This window comes from Porites lutea, chromosome 4 (assembly GCF_958299795.1).
Source record: "Porites lutea chromosome 4, jaPorLute2.1, whole genome shotgun sequence".
Taxonomy (NCBI): Eukaryota; Metazoa; Cnidaria; class Anthozoa; order Scleractinia; family Poritidae; genus Porites; species Porites lutea.
The window spans coordinates 31,006,508-31,034,007 of NC_133204.1; the positions used below are offsets into that span (position 1 = coordinate 31,006,508).

Sequence of the window (27,500 nt, forward strand, 5' to 3'; positions counted from 1 at the left end):
CGAAGTAGACGGTGGAAGGTGGAAGTGGTAGGTGGAAGTGTCTCCAGTGCCAATGATCAATCTGTCACGGATTAAGCTGTCACAAAGATCTTCAAATTCACATGACTCAGCAGGCTGGTGCAGTCTCACTACATACTGATCAATGCTTTCATTTTCAGCTTGATTGGCAAAACCAAATTTTGCTCTTTCAAACAACAAATATTTTTGAGGCATAAAATGGTCACTTAAGGCAGAAAGAATCTTCTCTGGGTCTTTCTTGTCAGATGCAGTTAGAGTAGTAAGGATATTCATTACTTTCACACAGTCCATTCCCATAACACTGCATAAACCCCGGCCTGTACTTCTTTAGGTTTCTTGTCAAGTTCAGTGGCAGTGACATAACAACACCAAGCTTCTTTAAACATTTTCCAACTTTTTGGTGCATCACCCTTGACGTTCATGGGTGCTGGTGGTGGTATTTGATAAAATGGCATGTTGAAGAAAATGAATACTCACAGTTCTGGTGCTTTCTAGTTTCTTTCAGCTAAACAATATGGCAACGTCTCACCACGTGCACGACTCGCGAAGGAGAAAATAATACCACAAAGGCAACGAGGGCTTCTCTGAAATGTTCCCCTTTGTACTATCAACGGAGTGAACAAGAAAACAACACCATGCTTGTTTGTCCCGAATAACTCCGTACTTTTACTGACTGATCACGCGACGTGATGATCTCGTGATTAACAACATTATATCCCTCCTCTTCTTGGGATGCAGACTAAAAAAGTACCTAAAAATAACTCACATCAAAAAGTCTTTACAAATCTGTTTCCGACTAATCAACATTCTCAATTCGTAAAAACAACAACAGTGTTTACCTGAAAATCGTGTCCGAAAGATCAGTCCTTCAAATGTCACTTGGGATTGTATGGTGTGTGTGATTGTTGTTGTGATTGTTCGTAATGTTTATGTTGTTTCATGAGTACAACCTCTCCCGGTGTGATCTTTGTCTCTTGAGCATTTCCCTTTTGATCAGCATAGATCTTCATCTTCTGTTTTTGCAAAGCATCTCTCTGTGCGAGACCAGCTGATGGATCTTGAAACATGGACTGTTGCTGCTCGTAGCGGGTGGTTGATGTCTCAGGTAGCCAAGTCTTGAGTTTTCTGCTGTTCACAGCTTCACAAGGCGAAACATGTGTTGTGGAATGGGGAGTTGCGCGGTACTGGCTTAAGTCCTTATTACATAATTTCCAATTCTTGCCCTCTATGTGGGCAATCCTGATGTTTGAACTAGACGTTCGGCTTCACCATGTGCTTTTGGCCAGAGTGGTGTGATTTTTCTGCGCTTAAATCCTAGATAGTCAGAAAAATTTTTGAACTCGTGCCCATTGAAGGGGGTCCATTGTCACTCTGCAAAATGTCTGGTACACCATGTCTTGAAAATATAGCGTCCAGTTTTGGAACCACAGCTTTGGCAGATGTTGAAGTGAGTAGTTCTACCTAAGGAAGACGGCTGAATTCATCCACAGCCACCATTATGTAATCTCCACTTGGGAATGGTCCTGCAAAATCAACTGCAACTTCTTTCCAAGGTGCACTGGGAAGTGTGGTCATCTGAAGAGGTTCTAGTGGTGGTGATTTCGCTGTCGCTGCTTGGCACGAGAGACAGTTTTTTACTTTGTTTTCTGTCCTGGGAACCACACTTTGTCTCTGATAAGTTGCTTGGTCTAAACAATTCCTTGGTGACCTAAATGTGCCAATTCTACTACTCTGTTTCTGAGGGTGAGTAGTATGAGAATCCTGTTCATTCTCAACACTACTCCTTTGTATACTGAGAATTCATCTTTCAATCTTTTGTAATACAGGATTTCAGGGCTGTTCCAGCGATCAGTTTCTATCACTTTAATAAGAGCCTGCATCTCTGCATCTACATTGGTAGTTTGCTTGATTTCTTCAAGTGTCATTGCTTTTGGTACAGCAGTCGCACATACATAATTGACGTAATCTTCAGCCAGGTTCTGCAACTCTGAGTCTGAGGGACAAGGATGTCGGCTCAAGAAATCAGCAGGATTCTCTGCATCTTTTCCAGGTCAGTAGATTAGCTTGCAGTCATAGGGCATGAGGCGAAGTTTCCACCTTTCAATCCTTGCTGAAGCTTGCTTGTGGTTGCTTAAGATACCAATGAGGGGCTTGTGATCAGTGATAATAGGAAACTGAGCTCCATAAACATACAGGTGAAAATGTTCTGTAGCCCACACCACGGCTAGCATTTCTCGCTCTGTTTGAGAGTAGTGACTTTCAACATCACTTAGCGCCCGACTTGCATAGCTAAGAACTGTACCTTCCTGTGTCAACAAGCCGCTGAGACCAACAGGACTAGCATCAACGATGATTTCGGTCTTTTTTTCTTGGGTCGAAGTAGGACATGACTTGGTCTCCAACTAGAGCATCTTTCAGTTCTTCTAAAGCTTTCTGTTGTTCCTGCTCCCACTTCCAGGGCATGTCTTGTCGTGTGAGAAGGTGCTATGGGGCTCTGATTGTGGCATAATTGGGAATGAAACGGGATGCGTACTGTGTCATGCCTAGGAGGACTGGCGTTCTGCAGTGGGCTTGCATTGCTTATCGCATCAACTTTCTTGGAGTCGGGCTTGACACCACTGGAATTAACAATATGGCCATAGAACCTGATTTCACTCTTAGAGAACTCGCATTTGTCCTTGTTGAGGCGAAGGTTGTTGTCTTTAAGTCTCTGAAGAACACCACGAAGGTTCTTGTCATGCTTATCTTTCCCCTTTCCGAACACTATGATGTCATCTGAAATGTTCTGACATTCGGGTAGGCGTGTAAGAAGTTCTTTGATCGATTCTTGGAAGATTTCAGATGCTGCATTGATTCCAAATGGTAAGTGCTTATAGCATCTCAGTCCAACATGGCTACTGAATGTTGTGACAAAACGGAATTAGTATAACACATAACCGACCAGTTTGAAGATCGCCTTCAGTTCGCTGATCGCTGTGACCGTTCTCTCTGTTCTTTCTCTGGCGACCAGGAATAGGAACATGATGTGGAAATATAGACAACAGTGGCCTTGAATTTGAGCACAGCATTTAACAACCATGATATGAACAGAAAAATATGGCAAGAGTGTGGTAAAAATTGCAAAATAGTAGTTAAATTTTCGTACCGTCGTTCTCGATTTCTTTTCCTTGACTTGCCCATCTCACTCTTCTTCGAGAGTGCGACACAGCGGTAACCGGAAATACGCGAGTAAGTGCAATATGACCAGGTTTTATGAGCCTGCGAGACTGAGCACCCCAGCGAAACCCTTTCTCTATTTTCCAATTTCCATAATGCTTTGCATCTTGGGGGGCAAGCAGAAATCTAAGATAGCTGGCTGTGCGGACAACTGAGAGCGCCATGGGTAAAAATGACTTTTGTTGTGCGCCTAACTGTTCTAATAGTAGGAATCGAAAAGAAAATATCCAGTTCTACCAAATTCCTAAAGACAAAGAGTACGGAAAATATGGCTGCTTCGTATAAGACGAAAACAGTTTAAACCAACTGCTAACACTCGTTTGTGTTCAGAGCATTTTGTTGGATGTCATCGATCAATGGACCCGAGCAGTGCTTCCTACTTTCCCTCTGTATTTTGCCATAGCCATAACAAGAGCAATAGAGGAAGAAAGACACTAAGAAGTCGAAGTGCCATTCCAAATGATCAAGAAGGTGACCACAAGCCGAAAGTAAAACGAAAGCTTAAGATGGTATGTCAATTTTATTACTATATGGTGTTTCGAGGGTTAGTTTTGTTTAAAATCGATTATCATCTTTATATCTTGGCGAAAAATTTTTTGGGGGAGCTTCGTGATATGACAACAACGAATAATAATGATTTCTCGTTTTATCTTTTCCGTAATCGATATTTAAACATGTTAGTTTTCATTCAGATTTCTGGGAAATATCCACACTAACAAGTTCCCTTCAGCCATAAAAAAAATTTGAATTTTTATCACAAGAGTAATACAAGAAATTCTAATAGCCTCAATTTATTTAAGAAGCTTTTGTAAACTATTTTATTCAATTTTAATATTTTATTAACTCTATCTTGGGATTTTACTGTAACTCTCTACTTTTTAACTTTTTTTAGATTGAATAATTTTTTAGCTATTGTATATTTTCTACTCAGGACCAGCCTGAAAACCATCTGAGGGTGAGGTTGCCTCCTGGCTAAAGATATTTCTTTATTTATTTATTTATTAAAGCCCATGTCTTCCTAGTTTGAATGTTGCATATCGTGTTGTGTTAAAACCAGCAGGTAAATTGAGGTTGAAAAATGCTGTATAATTGTCCTTTTTGCTAACTTTTTTCCCTTTCTATTCTACTGTTTCAGGGTCAATCACAAAGGAGTAGACCAGAGACAAAGTTTGAAATACCAGTAGAATCAACAATTTGGGGAGAGTGTTTGCCTGAATCCAGTGCCCTGAAGGGTCATGATTATCTGAAATGTCAGGTGGATCCACAATCACAACAATTTTCTGAGCTATACCCAGCGGAATGTAATGAATTACAAGAACTTTATACCAAAATTGCACAGCTCGAAGAAGAAAATTATAAACTCAGAGAGCGTTGTATTTCATTGTACCAAATAAAACAATCGTCTGAGTCATGCCAGTTTTGGACTGGATTCCCGAATTATGGTACATTTAAAGCACTTTTTGACTTCCTTGACGAGGTTGCCCAGCTGAAAACAAATTGGAGAGGACAGGCCACAGTTGAAAGCAGGCACTTTTCGGAAGCATACAAGTCGAAACCTGGGCCAACTTCCAAAAATTCCACTGAAGAGGAATTTTTAACGGTTATGATGAGATTAAGGGCTGGACTCCCTTTAAGGGATTTAGGCCAACGATTTGGACTTTCTGTGTCCTCAGTATCAAAGATATGCACTGCTTGGATTAATTTGATGTATTTTGAGCTAAAGAATTTGTGCCAAATGCCAGAATGGGATCAAACTGTGAATGCAAAACAGTTTTCTCAGTTTCCTCATTTGCGAATTGTACTTGATTGTACTGAGATCTTTTGTGAAAAGCCATCATCACTACAGGCAAACAAGGAGGTTTACAGCAATTACAAAAGCCATACCACTTTCAAGTATTTGGTTGGCATAAGTCTCCATCCAGCTGTGGTCTATGTTTCAAAGGCATGGGGTGGTCGTGCCTCAGATAAAAGGATAACTCAAAAAAGTACTGATTTGCTTGACAAACTGAAACCAAATGATGAGGTCATGGCCGACAGCGGCTTTGAAATCGAAGGCACACTGACTCCACTTGGGGTTAAGCTCACCATTCCAGATTTCAAGGGTCAGGGAAGAGCTCAGCTGAGCGAGTTGGAAGGAAAGCGTTCTGAAAAGATCGCTGAAGCTCGAATTCATGTTGAGCGTGCAATTCAGAGAATTAAATGCTACCATATTTTAGACCGTGAACTTCGTTGAACTATGGCATCATTAGCTGATCAAATTTTTACTGTTTGTGCATATCTTGTTAACTTTCAAACACCATTTCTTAGGTAAGATTGAACTTTGTGGACACATTTCCTGTAGATGAGCAATATTTCTCCAGATCTTATAGCATTATATTTTTCTTTACAATATCATGGAAAGAATTCAAATACAAGTAAAAAAGAAAAAATATTTATACATAATATAAATATGTGAAAAGAGAAAGAATGGGGGCCATTAGGAGATCTGTAAAAGTCAACAAACCCCATGCTGTGATAGACTACCGTAAAATATATTATAGCAGGAACGCAGCTTTTTTCTTTTGGAAATCCACGAATCTGATTGGTTCTCCCACTGTTGACTATTAGCTCATAGAACACAATTGCCTGCATGCTGCTCTTTGAAAGGAAAATTTTTCTTGATTTGTGACTTTATATAAAAGTACATAAAATTCTAGGTTTTGGAATGCAATCCTTGGGAGTTTTTACTAATTAACTATTAGACTACTTGCCCTAGTTTTCTTTGAGTGATTATCAACTTGGCTGCACCTTGTTGACTATTTGCTCATAGAAAACTTAGGCTCCTAGTCTAATTAGCCATTCTAAATGTGCAGGGGACTAGGTACATATATTCAATATCTATTGAATTTAAAAATGGAGCTCGCCATCTGAAAGAACATCCAAGAGTTAGTAAATTTACTAAATTTGAGAGTTATTGGTTTAAACGCAAAGGCATGGTACACTTCTTAAAATCGCTAACATAAGAGAGCTTGGTATGAATTGGAGGCACAGCTGTCCCTCCACCATGCCTTTGAGTCTAAACCAATAACTCTCACATTTGGCAAATTTACTAACTTTTGAATGCTCTTCCAGATGACGAGCTCCTTTTGTCAAATCAATCGATATTGAATATTCGTACCCAGTCCCCTGCTCGTTTAGATAATTGACAATTAACACTTATCGAAAAATATGTAGGTGTACAAAGAAAGAATGACACAAAACAAATATTTAATTTATTCCCACTAAAAACTTGGCAAGTGATATTGTAAGATAGGATGAAGGTTTTAAGAGTGTTTATCAGAAACAGTGGCGTTTGGCACAAACATCTTCAAAATGGGGATGTAAATACCTTAAACTTAGAAAACAACATTACTGCAATTTTACTCATGTCAAAAATGAATGGTTTGTATTTCAAATTTCAAGCCTCATCGAGAATCTAGTGAAAACAGTAACATTTTAGTGTTTGGTAATATTAAATGAACATTTTGTGGATGCTGCCTGAAGTCTGACTCTTTTATTTATTTATTTTTTATTTATTTATTTTCTTTTTACAGGTATAGTACAAACAACATACAGATCGAAACATACAAACACTACAAAATTTACAACAACTACCTTAATTACAAACAAACAAAAAAAGAAAATAGAATAAATAAATAAAAAGCTACGCTGCACTACACTACAAGGCTTACATAACTTATTCGACTTGAACTTAAAATACAGAGTAATACAGGGAGTATTAGAAAAACGAAGTTTGGATAACAGCTACTGTTGTATTAATGGGAGTAACGGCTTCCATTTTTTATCATGGAAATGGATTTTGTTGTTTCTTTTCGCGATAAAACGTTCGGTTTGAAATGTTTTTTTAAATTTATCGACTAACAGACTTACACATAAACAGCCCTTATTTAACTTACAGCGGTAAATAAAATATTTGCTTTCAAGAACGATGTAATTGACTAGAATGCTTATATTATCTGTATCTAAGATCCCAAAAAGGACATTCATGATATCAAACCTAATAGTTATATTAAAAGAATCAAGTACAGACTTTAAATCATTCCAAAACATGCTTACTTTTGTACAATGGAAAAAGAGATGTTCTATGGTCTCCAACTCCTTTTCACAAAAATCGCACAAGGGAGAATCTACTTTTTTGAACTTAAACAGCATCTTGTTCGTGTATAAGATCCTGTTTAATATCTTATATTGGAATTCTCTTAATTTAGTATCCAATGTTGTTTTGAAGGGCAGTAGATATATCTTTTCCCAGTCCAACTGAAATGTGTGTGTGCTGAAAGCTTCGTTATATTTCTTTTGCGCTGTTGGTATACTGGATATCTTAGAAACAAAACTGTCATATAATGACTTTGATTTAAGATTTTGGAAATTGACTTTTTTCCCTTCAATACGTAACTTGAAATCAGTTTGAATTAGATCATGAGTTTTTGAAGAGATAGAGTTTTTATTTGTTTTTAATATTTTGCGCCATTCTTCAGGAAAAGCATTGAAGAGACTGAAAAGTAGAAAATGTTCAACCGGTGAGAGAGTTGAATATAATGGTTCCTTGTTCGACTTGAAACCTCCCCATGTGTCGTAGAGGTCTCCAATTGTTACAATTCCAAGATCAATCAGCCTACTGTTATAGACTGACTTTGATTCAATGCAAATGAACTGGTTGTTCCATATGACCTGATTTGCTATTTCAGAGGATGAGGAGGGGTTGTCTTCATTTAAAAGGGTCCACGCCACAATGCATTCTTTGTAAAATTCTGGAAGAGTTACCGGTAGTTTAGTGTAGTTAAAATTGCAATGAAACAAGAATTTTCCCCCTACTTTCTTGAGATAAAAATCCAGAAAAAACTTCCAGCCAGCGGGGTCAATGGAGAGATATCTCTTAATACAGTGCGTGATTAAAGGTGAAATGTCCTCCTAGGATCTTTATGGCCTTACTTATTTCATTAACACCTAGTTCTGAGCTGTTTACTTCCATATTTCCTAGTAGAAGAATTTCCGTTTTGTCGTGATTGACCTTCAATCCGGAGTATGTACTAAACAGATCGATAGTATCAAAAAGGGTGCGATGCGAAAATTTGTCCCTAACAAATGATGTCATATCATCAGCGAATGTAACTAATTTGATTTCGGAACCACCCACCTCAATACCCTTAATTTGATCGTTATTACGTATGGATAATGCCAATAATTCAAGTACTATTATGAAAAGAGATGGCGAGAGTGGGTCGCCCTGGCGAACACCCCGTTTAACATTGAAAGAGGGGGTGGAAAAACCATTATTGAAAACACAACTTGATATATTATTATAAAACGTCTTGATCCACCCCAAGAAGGATTCTCCAAAGCCAAAGAACTCTAGCGATTTGTGGAGGAAGTTCCAATTTAGAGAATCGAAGGCTTTCTCAAAATCAATTGCGGTCATTATACCTTGGTAGTCTCGCATTTTAGTAAATTCCAACACATCGGTTATCGTACGAGTTGCATCAAAAATTGTTCGTCCTTTTACAAAGGCATTCTGGTCATAATGGATAATATGTGGTAGGACATTTTCTAGCCTTTTAGCGATAGCTTTTGAGCCAATTTTAACATCAACATTTACCAGAGAAATCGGTCTCCAGTTTTTTATCCATCTCCTATCTTTGTCCTTTTTCTCAATTAAAGTTATTACGGCTTGCTTTTGCGAATGTGATAATTCACCATGAAAATACGCATAATTTAATGAGTCCACTAGAAATATTCCGATTTCTGACCAGAAGAACTTGTAAAATTCTATAGTGAGCCCATCGTTTCCAGGAGTTTTATCGTTACTAAAGGTAGACGATATACTTTCCCCGCGAATTTTGTATTTCATCCAGTCCCATTTAATTCTCGAATCATCGCAAAAATTAATTTCGTCTATCCACTTAGGAAAGTTCTCGCGTAAACGCTCAACGAAAAAAGCGTCATCCAAGAGACTGTTATTGAACTTCCAAAAAGATGGGCCACGCTGCTGATCATTTAGACTGTCAATTTCTAAAGTTATTGCATGGTGATCCGTTCTTATAGCTGTCACTATGTCGACTTTAGCTACGTCATCTTGTAATAGGTCGCTAATGAGCCAATAATCAAGGCGTCTTTGAATAATTGGGCTTTTTTGTCTCCAAGAAAATTTCTTGCTATTAGGATTACGGATTCTCCAGATGTCAACTAAATCATAATTCAGCATAATGTCCTCCACACACTTAACTGAGTCTTTTAACACAGGGTTTCCACCCGAACAATCTAGGTCTGGGTCCATAGTTACGTTCCAATCCCCTCCTAATATAATTTTGTAGTCAAAATCATTGTATCCCTCATCATAGATAAGCTCAGACAATGTTTGGAAGAACAACGATTGCTTAGTGGTGGTATTGGGAGCGTAAATATTTATCAGAAGGAATGGAACATCTTGAATAGTTGTCTCTAAAATGAGGTACCTCCCATCCTCATCCGATCGAATTGATTTCAATTTGAAGTCAAAGGATTTACGTATAAGGATTGCGACCCCACGACTATGGTTAGAGCCATGAGCAAAGTAAATGTCCCCGGACCACTGCTTTTTCCATTGATTTTCAATCTCTTCAGTGCTGTAAGTTTCCTGCAGAAAGCAGATGTCTGAATTTTGCTTGTATAGCCAGTTGAAAATGGACTTACGTTTTTCAAAAGAACGGATACCCCGAACGTTCAGCGAAAGAGTTTTAAACTTTAAGTTGTTGAAATCCATTGAAATTTGCATACGTGTAGTGGAAAAAAGACAACAACAGTAGCTGTTATTCCCAGAAGGGTCACTGTTACTCGAACAATTAACGCATTCCTGATTTTGTCAAGTGCAAACTGAATAAATATAGAATAACATACATAACAAAACAAAAGAAACGAGATGAAAAACGTAGCCAGTGTAAAGAATTAAACTGTTGAAGCTACGCCTGGACGAGATCAAGTGTTATACTTTTGTTTAAATCGAACTTCAGAAGAGAACTAAGGAATATGCTAGTCGATAGCTCCCAATAGAAACGAAAAAAATAAGAAGTGAACTACTTCCTGCGAATTCTAGAAATAAATAACCTGGAACCTATTTATTTATGATTTTACCTCCACACCGTCAATAAAGAGTTTATAGGGTTCCGTTGTACTGAAGGCTGCCCGTTTTCCATCTTTTCTTGCTTGTACCATCTTCGGAATAAGCCTTTTCCTCATATCAATCACCTGCTTAGGTAGATCTGGGCCAATACCGAAATTCGACTGGCTATCGATGTTGCGTCGGCAAGAAAAGAGGTTTTCTCGATCTTTAAAGCGAAGACAGCGTGCTATGATGGCCCTGGGTTTTCTTGTGTTTCGGTCCTTTTTACCGACGCGGTGGACTCTTTGGAACTCAATAGATTGGGCGTTTTCCGCATTTAACTCTTTCTCCAAGAAAGCTTTCAAAATGGGTTCAGTATTCTCTTCCCCTTCGATTTCTGGAATGCCGTAGAAACGAAGATTTTCGCGGCGGCTGTACACTTCATAATTTAAGAGTTGGAGACACAAGTGATCCAACTCCTGTCGTGACTTCTCTTCGTCATCTCGGAGTTTTCTCTTACTGGTTTCCACTTCATCATTCAGGAATTTTACGCTTGTTTTAAGCGTATTTGTTTCTTCGACTGTATTTCGTACGTCTTCCTTTAAGCGGTGGAATTCGCTTTGAAGGTTTGCGACCGTTTGATTTATTCGATCCACAGAGTCCTGTAAAACATTTATTTGTGTGCCGATATTTTCCAGTTGACTTAACTTTGATAATATTAGGTCCACTTTGGAGGCGAAATCTTGTGCCATATTGAGGGCAGACAGAACTACATCTTCAGAATCGTTCTTCGACTTGGTGCGATACAATGGCAGGTGGAGCGTTCGCTTGGTCTTCTTTCACACTCTCTTTCAACCGCTTCGTTTCAGGGGAAATGGTCTCGCTGGTCGGTGAATTACTCCCTCTCGTTTTCCGTTTAAACAGAGATGAAAGTGGCGATGAAAATTCCATAAAAAATATCAGAACGCATGGAAGAGTGCAACAAAAGTTACGGAGCTAACAATCACACGTCCTTACTCAGTCATGCTCAGTCTCAGTCTCCCCTGACTCTTTTATGCCTCAACTTCTACCAAAGGACAGTCACGTTACATAGTATTTGAAGTTAGATCTGGCTCAAAAATGTGTAAGTGATGCCTAATTTTCCTAAATGGTCAAGTCCATACTTGACCCTGGGATATGCCATTTCTAACAGCATGCAATCATAAAAGAAACCTTGCAGCCGAGGCAAGTTCTTTTCTTAGAAAGCTTCATCATATTTCACAGTGTCAATATACATGGAATCACCATCTGAAGCCACAAAGTCTTCAACTTTCCTTCCTGAACAAAAAAGTTGTTGTTTTACCCGGTAATAATAGGAGTGGGTTGGATTTAGTATCAGCTGCCCATTACCATTCTTCTTGCAGATACGCCTCCTAACAAGAGACTCCAATAAACCTTCATTGTCCTTTGGGTGGACTTTCTTCACCTCAACTAATTTATCATCCCCAATTAGTCCATCTGGAGAAGCAGCAAGGAATGGATGGGCACAACTGACAGTTTGATTGCTCGCGGGTGCCCCTTTCAACCGATTCAATTCTTCTTTGGTGATGAAAAGTTTTTTCTTTATTCTTTCTGCGCGATCTTTTATCTCAGTTAAAGAAACAGGCTGCTGTTTAGGTGGACTTATGATGCTATCAATGGCACTAGATTTGTGAGCTTTGGAACATTGGCCAAGATTGTTAACAGCACTAGCCTGAGTGTGTACTGGTAACTCAATTTTTGTACTGGTTTCAACTTCGACCTCTAATGCATGTGCCAAGTCAATATCCTGCATTTCATGACTTAGTTCCTGAGAACTTTGCTGGACTGATTCCAGTTCATTTGGCAGTTTTCCAGTTATCAAGTGAAATACAGGTGATAGGGAGGAGCGTTCGTTTGCAATTAGAAGGTCATTCTTAAGTTTTATCTTTCTTTCAAAGTCCTTATCCTCTTCAAAAGTAAAAGAGTATTTTCTTTCAGCAACTGAAGGTGAAGGCTTGAATTTCTTTTTTGGAGGTTCCTTGCCAAATTTCGCTTTATGAATGTTTATGTCTTCAGCAAATTTTGGATCACAATGTGACCCTTTAGGCTCTGCCCATGGACATGGAATGTCAGTACAAGCTGGATCTGCTGGAAGTTCAGTGAGACCTTCGGCAACAATTTCACACAAAACATACAACAAAGCACCCACATGGGCACGGTCTTTCCGTAGTTCTACAGTGCATGTACAGTGGCCAAAACACGGCTTTCCATTGTCAGTAAGAACAACATGGACTGACTTTACATCATCAGCGTTCGTAGAGAACGAAGGATTGCAAAATGCTTTAACTGCACAAACACCATCCAAGCCTGGGAGTTGATTGAATCTAAAGACAATGAAAAAATAAATATTGAACTAAAAATCTATCAAACTAAAAAATAAAAACTAAAAAGAATGAGCGACTCATTGGCAGCAGAAAGAAAAATTGTAGGACCAGGTGCATGAGACCAGATGATATTTGTTAAATATTAAGCTATGATGATACACTTTAAAAGATCTATCAATCTTTATAATATTTAGCTACACACACAACATTTTGTAAATTTAAAGACAAATGCCTCTGTGAATAGAGGCATTGCAAAGAAAAAGGTCAAAAATGTATTTCAAAGTCGGATTTACCTCACAGAATGAATCCCTCTTTTGTGATCCCAAGCTCGATTTGTTTTGTACTTGACAACTTGATCCTGAGTGAAGCCCTCACCTAGCAAATAATTTCCAACAACCCGCGTGTCCAGTTGTGAAGGGAATCCTTGTAAAGACTTGACTCAGCCTTTCACATGCTGCAAATATGCGGGTGTAATCTTCAGGCATGCTGGTACCTCCACATCTCCACTTGTAAACAGCATATCCGCGTTGGAGTCTCGAGCATTAGGCTTTGAGCAACTCGTTGGGATTTTTAATGAATTGCAAAGAATATTTATCAACGTATTCTTCCCAAGCTTTTCCAAAGGAAGCTCACCGGACATTGACTTGATGTTTGGCCTTCACAAACAACTGATTGAAAACGTTGTGTATTTAGGTATTTTTTTAGGTATTTTATTTATTTGCCACACGATTACGATAATTACAAAAAGATGCCAAAAGAAAAAAATGTAGGAAGAGATGGCGAGGAGGCCTAAAAGAAACTATAGAGCTTACGTTAATTAGGCCTCCTCAATTATAATTTTTCGAAGATAGTATAAAAATTACGGCGACGGATACAACATAATATGAGGTGAAAAATTAAACTAATCAATATTACGGAAGTTTACAAATGTTGAATATTAAAAGGCTTTTTCCCAAAATTTTTGTTGGAGTATACTAATAATTATTACAAATAAATGCCTTAAGTGCTCTTTTAAAGGAGAAAGGTGAGGAAGCGTTGATGATGTTGGTGTTTAAGGTGTTGTAAAATTTAGGTCCTTGATAAAAAACGGAAAAGAAACGACTCTAACCAATTTAGGAGCGGGCCTTGGATTCCATAGTGCTGCAGGTTCCTTAGGAGTCGCCTGTGAGGGACCTTGTCGAAAGCTTTGGCGAAGTCCAAAATGATTGTGCGAACAGATGACCTCTGAATAGCCTGTAAGGTGAGAATTAGCTGCATCTCTGTGGATCTCTTTGCCCTAAAACCGTGCTGACAGTCTGTTAAGATGTTATGGTCGTTTAGATGTGTCGTAATAAAAGTGTGGACGATATGCTCGAGGCTCTTCGATGCAACACAAGTAAGAGATATGGGTCTATAGTTTCTTTTTCTTTTTAAAAAACTGCACACACACTAGCCTCCTTCTACTTGTGGGGGACAGTGCCACTGTCTATCCAGTCTTGAAAGATGTCGGTTACTATTAGAGCAATGTCTGCAGCAAACGTTTTGAGAAACCAGGGTGGAATCTGGTCTGGGCCACAGGCGTTGTTAGGGTTTAATGAAGACAGCTGTTATTAAGACTCCTTGTTCCGAGATAGTTAAAGGCCCTAATCCAGGTGTAGGATCAGAGCCCATTTCTGGAATGTTTTCAAGGGCCTCGTTAGTGAACACACTTGAAAATTGGCTGTTTAAAATATTGATAATCTGCAGTTGGGTAACTTTGTAACTTCCAGGATGTTCTTTTACGAGCTACAAAAGTAATTCCTCAAGAAATTAAATTCCCTTTCAAGGGTGTTGCAATAAAGAAGACCTCTAGCTTTGGATGCCAGAGAAAGTAATTGTCAGGTACCTATAAATTCCTTTTTCTGTTGCATCTGCATCTCATGGGTTGCATATGGGTCTGGACGATCAACTTATTACTTTGTGGTTGTTTGTTGTACAGCAGATATTGTTTTGTTTTGTTTTTTTTAATATTTTCTAATTAAAGCATTTCTTACGTTTACATACAAAATAGAAATTAAGAAGAGAAAAAACACACACACACACACACACACACATATATAGTACAAACAAAAAAAAATACAAAGCTATTACAGCAATACAGTTACATAGCATGTAAATTACAATGACATCACTTTAAACTAATTGTTGAAATTAATCATAACATCACTTTTTCGTAAAAACGCTTATTAACTCTTCCCACTTTCTAAAATGATTGTTCAATTTGTCTCTTTTCCTGGCAATATGGAGTTCGATGTTATAAATACGCCTTGTCCTGGCTATAAAACCTTGAAGAGAAGGTATGCCATTCTGGTATTTCCGAGAGTAAATATAAAACTTACCCAGAAGCAAAATATGGTTAAACAGGAGAAAATCTTCTGCAATATCGAACTTACCACTTTCCTCCTCTTTAAGGTTATCAACAGAGATGTTATTATCGCGCAACCAGGACAAGACATGTTTCCAAAAACTAGATGATACTCTACAGGAAAAGAGTAAATGCTCTACGGATTCAACCTCTGTTTGGCAGAAAGCACAGGATGGCGACTCAGCCAAGCCGAAACGAAACAGTTTTTCGTTTGTAAAGACAATACGGTTTAAAATTTTAAACTGAAATTCTCTAAGTTTAGATTCTAATGTTGTGCGAAAAGGTAGCGAATAAACACTTTTCCAATCAATATCAATGTTTGAATACTTTGCAGCTAACTTTACTTTAGCAGTAGGCGTTGTTTGTTTTTTCTCCAGGAAAAGTCGGTAGATTTGCTTTGAGGAAGCATCAAGAATTGGAACCAAATTGTTACTTATTAGGATAGTCGGTGAATCCGGAAGTGGATCAATCACCGGTGCAGTAGTTGCCCTTTTAATTGTCAAGCGCCAACTGGCAGGCATAGAGTTAATAATACCCATAATGAAGAAACCTTGCTCAGGATTTGAGATTTTCTTTAGTTGAAAATAAATCGCAAATTTTTAAAAACCCTAAATCTGCAATATCTCTACGATACACAGATTTCTTAATATATAGATTTAGCCACGGCTAAAAGCGAAGCCCCCATTGATAAATGTATAACTTAAATCAAACAATAGTTTTGTATTCCACAAATCAGTTAACTTAAGGGCACATTCATGTGACTTTTGAGGGAAAGCTAAGTGATTTTGGAGTGAAACAAATCTTGTATCGAGTTGATGTAGTCTTATATGTACACCCCAAAAATAGTCTCCGGTCACATGTAAGAGCAATAATGGCTCTTGGTCACAGTAGATAAGGCGTGGAAAAAAAATCTTGGAAAACAAATCAGGCCAAATTTTTTGCGTTCGACAAGTTTACAAATTCTTGCCAATAAATCTGGGAGCGTGCAAACCAATCTTTTATTTTTTTTATACACCACATCTGAGGAGAAAGAGTACTATGAGGCGCTGTTTTTATCATACAGACCTCGTACAAAATGCAGTATTTCACAATTTTGCAAGACAAATTGCATTCATTCAATATTCAGGACCATCGAAGAACGCGTGGACTTTAACTTTTGACAAGCGCCAAATTTGCGAAGAAATTTTAAAAGAGTTACGCTTCAACGTGATAAAGAATTTATTGAGTCTATTTTTTATTCATGGTTTTATAACGATGCGTAACCTTAAAAAGCGTTTGATACGCTCGGCATTTTGAGTACTCCTGCAAGCGATGTTTATGAACGGCTGAAAACAAACGGCAAAGCAATGAAAATTGCACTTTTGAGACTACCAACAATCAATAAAGAAATATAATTCGGTAGAACATTTACAGAGACAACAATTTTCATTCACGAAAACAAATGACAGTATTCAAGTGTGCCTAAGAATCCTCAAGTCTTTACTAGTAAGCTTAATTAAAGATTAAGTTCATGTTTTAAGCCGCCGGTTTCCCGGTATTTTGCTGTTTTCAAAGATGAACTCACGACAAGAAAATCGCTCAAAGCTTTCTTTCTCCGGCCAAAATTATAACTAAATATTCTTCGGAAAGTTTTTTCTTTCTATTTACGGTGAATTAATATCGACTAAAGGCTTTTTAAAGTTCTGTAAGGTTAAGCTTATTTAAAATTAAACCTCATACTAGGTCAGATCAGTGTCTCAGTCAAATCTTAATACAAACGTGCATAAACTAGCTTCATAAACTGCGCCGCTGGACTTCATGAAATTAGATGTAAATACAATAATTACTCAGGCTTACCATATTTCGAGATGCAGCTCTTGAAAGCTATCAAGAAAGGCAAGGACCGCTTGAGCCTTTATAATTCTCGCACGCATCCAGCAAGGTGAAAAACAAAAACGATGCCATCCGAAATTGGATTATCGGCTTTGACAAGAGACGCATTTCACAACCGAAAACCCAATAAACAAACCAGCCATGAATAAGAGAACACTCTTGATAGCAGCTGTATTTCATTTTGTACATCCAGTGGAAAAAGACAGTTAAAAACATCACAAGTTGACTCAAAACTCTGTCAGCTTCAGCTGTCAAAGCAAGCAACTTTCAAGATGCTGCATAAATTTTACGCATGAACTCACCTGTCAAATTTTAACCAATCAGAGCATAAAAATTGGACGTAGAGCGTGACCAACGCGTGACCATGGTAAGAAAAGGTCTTCCCCGCCTGTATTTTTAAATAACTGGCGGAATTTTCGTGTCCGAGGTAAGTTTGAAGTCAAAATCTTAATAGTGCTGGGCCATAGTGACATAAACACGACATATTTCATATAAATTTTTAAAACACAAACTTGAGCCTGCGATCATTTGAAAAGTAGTAACTTGTCAGCGGATAACTTCAAAAAATACTCGACCTCGATGGGTCGACACCTGAGCCCACGATACCGTCAGGTGATACTGGTCAGCGGATATCCTGTTTTGACAGCTGTCAATTGATCACTGCATTGATGTGCAATCAGTTTTCTCCTGGGCTCCCAAACTAGCTAGAAAGTACGAGAGTAAACATTGGTATGCCTGTGGTGCGGACGGACGGACGGTCGTTCGTTCGTGCGGTGTACGGTCACGTGATAACCAAATTTTCTGGGATGGGTAGATTTACTTAGCTATGGGGCTCCGCCCACGCATGCGCGCTTCGCGCGCGCGTGGAGCTCCGCTATTAATGCAGAGAAGCTTGTTATTCCAAATAACTTTATTTGCAATTTCATGTAGCAAGCTGGGTGTTTTTGCATTTACTTCTGACCACGCATCGAGACATTGCTTGTAGAAACTTGGTAAATAAATTCTTAATTTAGAAGTATCAAAATTACAGTGCAATATGAGCCTCCCACCAACGGGGATAAGAACCTCATTTAAAAAAGCTTTCCACGGACTTTTATAGTCTTCCAAATATTTTTTTATACATATCACTCGTCTGGTACGAACCATAGAATCAATATCGAGCATATTTAAGCCACCCTTCTCAACTTCCGAAATCATTACATTTCGTTTTACTTTATCTCCAAAAAAATAGTAAAAAAGCGAGTCGGCCTCTTTGATAAGGTCTTTAGAAATTGGCAACACCGACGCTCTAAACATAAACTTAGGGATGGCAAAGGTTTTTACAATTTGTATTCTACCTAAGAGAGAAAGACCACGCCATTTCCACAAATTGATCGTCTTCTTAAGTGATTTCAAAGTATTCCTAAAATTCAATTCATCTCTTTGTTTAGCGTCATAGCCAAAGTAGACGCCTAGAATTTTAATAGTGTCACAAAGATTTGGCATATCAGAATACCCCTCCCAAAGAGAACTACTATTTCCTAAAGCTAAGGGTTCGGTTTTTTCATTATTTATTTTTAAACCAGAACATTCACCAAAAGTCTTCAGCGTAACGAATAGGTTGGTATAAGAACTACTGTCTTTGATAAAGCAGGTCATGTCATCAGCGAAAAGGGAAAGTTTAACAGGTTCATCTCGTATCGTAATGCCCTTAATGCCATCATCTTCTCTTATCTTTATAGCTAAGGTCTCCAAAGCTATTATGAACAGGTAGGGAGAGAGGGGATCTCCCTGCCTTACTCCCCTACTTAGTGCAAAAGGTCCTGTTGTAAAACCATTGTTCATTACACAGCTAGAGGCGTTGTTATATAAGACCCGTATCCACTGAATAAAAGAAGGACCAAAGTTAAATGCATGTAATACTCTTAAAAGAAAATTTAAATTGAGCGAGTCGAAAGCTTTTTCAAAGTCTATAGCTACTAGAATCCCAGGTATATCTTTGTACCTAACATATTGAATCACATCATCGATCGTTCTGACGGCATCAAAAATTGTTCTCCCCTTTACAAACGCGTTTTGATTAAAATGAATTACTTCAGGAAGCACCTTTTCCAAACGCTTTGCCAAAGTTTTAGACGCCAATTTAGCATCAACATTTACAAGAGATATTGGATGCCAATTCTTCACCAACCTTTTGTCTTTTCCTTTTTTTTTCAATTAAGGTGATAACGGCCTGTTTCTGTGAGTTCGATAGTTCACCGTATTCGAAAGCATAGTTCAAAGTATCAACTACCAACTTTCCAAGCAAGGGCCAAAAGGCTAAGTAAAACTCGGCTGTTAAACCATCGTTCCCTGGCGATTTATTCTTTTGGAAGGTCTGTAATACATTATAGCATTCATCATATCTAAGGATACCCTCGCAAACGTTCCTCTTCTCCTCGGCTAAAAATGGAACATCGGTGAGATCATTTATAAACGAAGAAATTGTCTGCGTGTCTGCGGAATTTCTACTATCATAGAGATTAGAATAATATGATTCCAATTCATTCATAATCTTTTTTGGGTCGCTAGTTAATTCTCCAACAGTTGTTAAGATTTTGCGGACACTGCTTTTAGTTTTGTTTGAATTTTCTAAATTCAAAAAATATTTGTTGTTTTTTTTACCCATTTCATACCAGGTTGCCCTAGAGCGAATGATTGCCCCTTGTGTAATGTAATCGTACAATTGATCATATTCTGTTTGAAGGCAATCCAGTTCCTCGAGATTTCCACTATTTGGATCAATATCACATTTTTCTGTACATTCCTTCAGCTTATCTTCCACCTTTTGTAGTTTTGCTCTTCTTTCACGGGCTTTACCTTTACTGTATGTAATTGTTCGCTGTCTTATTTTGTATTTAATTAAATCCCATAAAACACGCTTATCCTGAACCTCTTTAAATTCCTCTAACCAATTCACATATTCAGTGGTTAAAAGTTCACAGTAGTCCAAGTCATTTACTAAGTTCGAATTGAATTTCCAGAAATTCGGTCCTCTCTCAGTTTCATCTAAGCCGGAAATTGAAAGGGTTATTGCCGAATGGTCAGTTTTTATTGATGTTTTAATCTCCGCTGAAATTATCTCATCTTGCAAACTGTCGCTTATAAGCCAACAATCTAAACGCCTCTGCACAACCGGAGTTTTTTGACGCCAAGTAAATCGTGATGTAGTGGGGTTCCTAATACGCCAGATATCAACCAGATCGAAATCGAGGTGCATATCTTCAACTAATATTGCGGAGTCTTTCTTTCTGTTGTTTCCGCCCCGTCCATCTAAGTCAGGGTCAAGTATGACGTTAAAATCGCCTCCGACGATAATTGGGTAATCCTGTTCTGTTCTAGCCGCTTTCAAAATTTCTGATATTTCTTTAAAAAAGGTACATTGTTCACTACATTTGTTTGGAGCGTATATATTTAAAAGAAAGTATGGTGAATCCTGAATGGAAACCTCTAGGAAAACATAGCGACCTTGAGAATCAACCTTGATAGATCGCATTTGAAAGTCTAAGTTATCCCTTACCAGTACAAGTACACCTCGACTATGACTACTACCGTGCGAAAAGAACATGTTTCCTTTCCACTGTTTTCTCCAGATATTTTCGACTTCTTGAGTACTGTAGGTTTCTTGCAGAAAACAAATATCGGCTCCAGAATTTAAAAGCCAGCTAAAAATTGCTTTCCGCTTTTCAAAAGTACGAATCCCTCGAGCATTTAGTGACAAAAGGCTAAAGTCAACGTTACTACGCCCTACTTCGCCAAAGGGAAAAACAACTTCATTAGGTGGGAAAAGTTAAGCATCAGTTTGACACCTTCAAACTTTAAAGAATATATCCTCATTAACGCGCCAGAATAGCTTTGAAAAACATAGTAAAAGCAAAGCAGAACATCTACAAAAGCAAAAACGAAAAAATTACATTTCAACGAAATACTGAAAAACACAAAACTTAAAAGAGCAGCAAGATAAATATCCTTAACGCTGCCCTTGAGGATGGAACTAATTAAATAATTCGACATCTCTCCTAGAGAGCTTTTGCTGCATGGTTATAATATACAATAACCAAACGATAGCAGATAGCAGATATTGTTGAATTTAATAATAGGTATTCTGTTAATGGTTGTGTGGCAGGAAATGAACATACATCAAAATAAATTTCAAAAAAGTCTTAAAAACAATTCTCACTTGGTAACAACGTCGGTCAAACACGGTTTTCTGCTCTCCGTAATTTGTCTTTTATACTCTGCAACTTGCTGTCCTGATGTGTTTGAACTGAATGAGCAGTTTGCTAAAGGTAACGTCTCTCGATTGGTAGTCACCAAAATCGATTTAAATTGTTACAAAAGGGACATTTCGACATTTCAAGCCCAAGATTGGAAAGATTTCGTAATGGAATTTTGCATGTGCATACGAGAGCAGAAGGTCGTCCCAAGAGTACTCCGTAATGAGGAGCTCTTGGAATTAACACCTCCAATCAATGGGCCTTTATTCAACAGTGCGTGGAATTTCTCTGTGATGGAGCGTAACCATCAAAACATCTCCTTTGTTCTATTTCGCACCTGGCATGGAACAATACACTCCGGTCTATTCACAAAATGGCGTAAACTACGATATTCCAAAACACGCATTGCCTATTACAGTAATTCTTTGGCTACTCAAGCACTCTTGTTAAGCGGTGATGTGGAAAAAAATCCCGGACCTAGCCAGGAAAAGGTGGCAAGCACCAATAATTTATCTAGGTCGAAACCAAAAGCGGCCAAGTGTGATCATTGTCAGAAAACAATTACGTGGAAGCAAAAGAACATTTCATGTGCAAATTGTCTGGGATGTTTTCACCTAAAGTATGTGTACCTAAAATCAATGGTGAACAACTGGCTGTGCAATAAATGCACATGGGCGGCTCTGCCATTCTAGAAGTGTTCGGATGCTGAAATGCTCGAAGGGGCCAGTTTTTTGGATACTGACCTTGACACAGATATTATCACGGTGACTGATCAGGGAGAAAATGGAACTACACTTAACACATCTACTGGTCCCGACCTACTAAAGGCGGCAAGGCAGAAAAGTGCCAAGGGCATGTTATTATGTCACTTAAATATATACAGCATTCGGAACAAATTTGATGAGCTGAAGGATATTATTGTCAATAATAGGGTGCAAATTATGGCTGTCAGTGAGATTAAAATTGATCATTCATACTCAGACTCCCAGTTCCTAATACCAGGGTACTACTTGCACCGAAATAAGCGAAAAAAGGGTGGAGGTGGTGTTCTCTTGTTTGTCTTATCTAAGATACTCTGCAAGAGAGTCACCTTTGACAGGTGTTATAAAACTATTGAACCTTTAGCCTTGGAGATTGGCCTCAAATCGAGAAATGCGATTATACTGGTTATCTACAGACCGCCTAAGAAGCTAACTGGTAAATACAGACTCCTACTTGAGGAGGAGTTAAATCATATTGGCAACTGGGCTCGCCTTCAATATCCAATGGTTATAATAACAGGTGACCTAAACCTGAACAGGATGGAACCCAGCAGCCCTGAAGGAAAGCTTTTTCTTGATCTTGAGGTGGAACAGGGCCTTGAATGTATGATAATCAAACCCACTCGGATACAAATGAGAGGCTCTCTTATCACTAAGAGCTTGATCGATGGCTATTGTACATGCCAGGTCATTCACATCAGCATTAGTTGAGCTAAAGGAAGACATTTCCATCAGATCAGGACGGCTGTCTTGATCCTGATCCATTTGTTTGGTTGGTTCCTTAAGGTTAGGTCATTTCCTTCTTGCTTCAAAGCCATTCATATTTTTATTATTTCTCCCATTTTTGAGGCCACACGACTTAGGTCACTTTTATTGACCGCTCTTAGGATTCCAACGTCATTTATCTAAAGAAAAAGGCGAGAGAAGGTGACATCTTGCTAGCTTTACAACATGTTAAGCCAGCACTAAGCTTACTTGAGCTTATAAACAATAAAAGTAAGCTTATCCCGTATAAAAAAAACTAAATTTAGTTTAACCAAAGCTTTTTATAGTACATTTTAGACTGTTATTAAAAAGAACGGGGAATTATCCAGGATTCTTATTTACTAGACTCGACTCTGATTAGGAAGGTTTTCCTTAAAATATTGAAGCTTAACATAAACTAAAAAGCTCTCTAGTATGGGTCATGTATAGGTGCGGAAGTAAAAATGAAAAATTTCTCAGGTAATTCTCGCCACTTAACGATTTTTCTTCGCCAAAATTTGCAAATCCTTTCTGTCTGCAAAACGATCTTAGAGAGAAAATCCACCCGCACAGGGTATAAACTGTGCCTGAAGGTGAAATGAATTGACAACTTCAGCTTACGTGTATGGCGCCAGTTTCAATTCACCAGTTTGGGCCTTTTATCTCAAACTCCCTTTTTCAATTCAATTCAATTCATTTCGAAAAAGAAAGTTCACGGTTGTTTTCTGTATGTAGAAAATATGCGGATAATCTTTGATCAGAGCTGACAAAGTGTTGCTCGCGTATTTGTACTTTTCTTTGAGGTGGTAAAGTTACTTGGAATGTACAAGATGTACAGACTAGTTCGTTGAATTTCAAAAACAAGGTAAAACGCGAGTTTACTTAACCATTTCTTCTCTAAAAACACTGCAAACATTTGCAAATGAACTTTAATTAAAGTTGCATCGCTTGATAAGTTCAACTGTTTATTAACTATTGCAAATTTTACCGCAAGCAATATCCACTTCCCGCAGTTAGCAGATTAGCTAGGGTGACCCGAAAACACTGACCCCCAGTCCATGGACCCCCCCCTACGGACCGCCCCTTTTGGACCTTCAATAAAAAGACAATAATGAAAATGACAATTAGAGGTTTGACTTACCGTTTGTTTTTTGTTTCCCAGTGGTGAAAGTTTGACTGTTACGTGCACTTTATTTATTACCTTATTATTATTATTATTATTAATAAGCTACATTTACATTAAGTCCATTTCCGCCCTCAAATGGGCTAGGAGGAGCTAGTTGGGGTGGGCGGAGATAATAGGTACAGCAGTCAGTAACAAATAAATAGATAGATATGTATAGAAATAAGTGAAATAAAGCTTAAACATAAATTAATAACATTTACAAAATCAACTACTTGAAACTCGTAAAATTAACTGCTACACTGAATTAAGATATGTATACTTTACAAATTAAACTCGGTATTTGCTCGATAGTTATGTATTTTTTGAAGCAGAATGGGCGATTCAACATAATCGTCCTCAGCCTCTAATAACGAAAATAACGTGTCATTGATAAGTTTTTTGAAAGCTCTCATGGGTAGTTGACGAAATTTGTCACAAATAGAGTTCCAAAGCTTAGCTCCGAACTTAGCAAATGAACCATGGTTTTGATTCAGTCTCGATCAGTTAATATAAAAATTGCAAGAGGAGGAGAACCTGGTCTCGTGATTATGCTTTTCCTTTTCTTTAGTGAAAAGATTACTAATGTTAGTGGGAACAGTTAGACATGAGACGTCAAGCATTATTGAGGAAACTGTTTCAACGTGTAACATATTTAAAGAAAGGATTTTTGAGGAGGTAAATAAAGGCACCGCATGTGCTCTGGGTTGAGAAATACTTAATACAGTGGTAAAAGGGACGAGGTGCCAAAGACGGGCAATAACTCCAATAATTCTACTTATTTTTAGTGCTACATTGTCAATGTGGTATTTCCAGCTCAAATGACTATCCAGTAAGACACCTAGATATTTTGCATGATCCTTACACTCAAGGGAAGTAAGAATATGATTACTATTATCAAACATTAGAATATTGACCGAATGGTCCATCTTACGTTGGTGAGGACGAAATATAACAAAGTTTGATATTTTAGCATTTAATGTTAGCTTATTTGCATTGAGCCAATCCGAGACTCTGAGCAGTTTATTATTGACCGTTTTTTCAAGAGATTTAAGATTTTGTTGGCATACAACAAATTTGTGTCATCTGCAAAAAGGTAAAACGAAAATTTCTCTGAAGAGTTATGAAAATCATTAATATAAATTAGGAATAACAAAGGACCAAGAACAAAGCCTTGTGGGACACCACATGAGATCTTATTAATTGTTGATAAATTAAAATCTATTTCAGTCACTTGTGAACGGCCAAGAAGGTACGAAGAAAACCAGTCGTTAATGATGCCCCTGATACCATAGTGATTACGTTTTTTAGTAAGATTGAATGACTGACAGTATCAAAGGCCTTTTTTAAATCCAAGGAGATGCCACAAGTAAATAATTTTAGGTCCATATTGTTTTGTATGGTATTGACAATGTCAATAACAGCGTGTTGAGTCGAATGATTTTCACGGAAGCTATACTGTGATTTAAACAGGATATCGTGTTTATCAAGAAAGTTTTTTAGTTGTCGGCACATCAGTTTTTCAAATAGTCTTTTAAAAATAGATAATAACGAAATAGGCCGAAAATTTCTGGGCTCAGTTTCATTGTCACTTTTGTAGACAGGAATAACTTTTGCTTGCTTTAAATTGGATAGAAAGACGCCATCTTGCACAGTGTTAAAAATGTTGAATAGAGGGCTAGAAATAATGTGTTTAGAACCAGATGAAATATGGATCGGACAAGAGTAAAGACTGTACGTTTATTTCTAGGAATAGACAGTATGCGCAAATGGTAGACAGCTGTGCAAATAATAGACAGCCGCGCAAATATTGCAAATATTGCTGTGGCGATAAAAAGAGGACCTGCGTACTTCGAAAAAGACCGATAATAGCGAAGTTGTGTACATCCTTGTGCATTCACTGCTACCGATTGCCTCCGCCATTTTGTTTGGCTCACTCCCCCGCGTGTTCATTGACTCCTCCCAGGCTTCACAAAATAGTGCTCCTTTGACAAAGAAAGATGCTGATGTCAAATAGAGGTCGCGATGCCCGTTTGGCTTTACAGTAGGATATTTGGCGCTCCGCTAACTGTGACAATCCGCTGGCGAAACGATAGAAAGGTCGTTGACAAGATAAAAGCCATGCGCGATGCTTTATTGGAGTCACAGTCCATTTCGCGACACCAGGTATCAAAATGGCTCGTAAGGGAGTAGATGTTGAGCAGATCTGGATCTGGAGAGTACGATGCCGGAAAATAGTCTGATGAGTATGAGTCGGCCGCTGCCATAGGTGAATTAGCTGGTTAATTAGAGGAAGATTTTTTCCCAGAAGGAGGTTGAGAGCAATGAAACACTGCACCATGCTATGTGGAATAGCACACAAGACACGCGTGGGTGTAATTGCATCTGCCCCAGTTATTAGAATCTTCATGCCATTTGTAACTGTGTTTTCCGAAAGACTTAAAGCTGCCAGCTTGAGAATTACTTGAGCGAATGCGCCCATGATCTCGGGGCCAAAGGTTAGGTGCTTTTACTGCCGAGGAGTTGAAGTGGTGGGCTTGCAGATCGTTGAGAGAGGTGTGATCGTCGTAAGCGGCCTCTCCACGCGCGACCATGCCACGATACTCGTCATCAAATTGGAGAATAGCCGTGGTACAAAATGCGATGGCCTTTTGGATAGGAATTTCAGGTAACGGCAGAGCTGCTGAGCCTGGGCGTGTCCACCACCGTGTAACAAACTTCAACTTCAACTTTCAACTTTATGTAAATTTGAAAATATAGCAAAAGATACATTGGGACTGGCCTGCAGTTAGCGAGGCTATTCGAGGCAGGCCAGGCTACATAATTTACAACAAACTAGACAAATACAAAGAAATTAGGCGTTATATAGGTATATACGTTTTACATTAAATAGATACGTTCTACTTAAATGCAAGGACAATAATTAAAGTGAAATTTTAAAAATAAAATAAAATGAAAATAAAGGACAAGAGAATTACTTTTTCATTTTCACGATGATCGTATCCACATCAATATAGGAGTCTTCAGTTTCAAGGAAATCGAGTAGCATTTCTTTTAGTGATCTTTTAAAAGCTTTTTTCGGTCTTTCTTTAAGAATTTGAGGTATCCCATTCCAAATTTTGACCCCAACACGCGAAAAAGCATTTCGTTTGACATTGAGTCGAGATTCTTTAGTATAAAAATGTTCAGAGGTTGTGGCACGTGTGTCGTAAGTATGAACACTAGAAATTCGAGAGAAGAGTTTCGAAATATTAACCGGAGCAGTGTTTTTATTTACATCATACATAAGGCTACAAACGGATTCATAATATAGAGACTGTAAAGGTAGAATTTTTGCATTGACAAAAAAAGGTATTGCGTGGTCGTTTGTTTCAGCAAAATATATTAAACGCAGTGCGCGTTTTTGAAGGACAAGAATTTGGTCAAGGAAAGTTTTACACGCGTTGCCCCAAGAGATAAGACCATAAGTTAGATAAGGTGTAATAAGTGACTGATAAATATTTAAGAGGGTGCAAGTGGGAACAATATGTCTTAATTTCGCAATTAGCCCAATTGTTTTACTTATTTTATTTGTAACAGAGTGAATATGGGTCTTCCAAGATAGATTTTCA

General features: G+C 38.1%; 2 protein-coding genes across 2 annotated transcripts in view; one reads left to right on the top strand and one right to left on the bottom strand.

Annotated features, from left to right (window-relative positions):
* The window catches only part of LOC140934523 (uncharacterized), a 275,762-nt gene that overhangs the window by 128,990 nt on the left and 119,272 nt on the right, over positions 1-27,500 (bottom strand). The gene's annotated exons all lie outside the window — the stretch shown is intronic.
* LOC140932725 (uncharacterized) lies at positions 4,838-6,013 on the top strand. Its single transcript, XM_073382239.1, has one exon. The coding sequence runs from the start codon at positions 4,838-4,840 to the stop codon at positions 5,465-5,467; it is 630 nt and encodes a 209-aa protein (XP_073238340.1). The 3' UTR covers positions 5,468-6,013.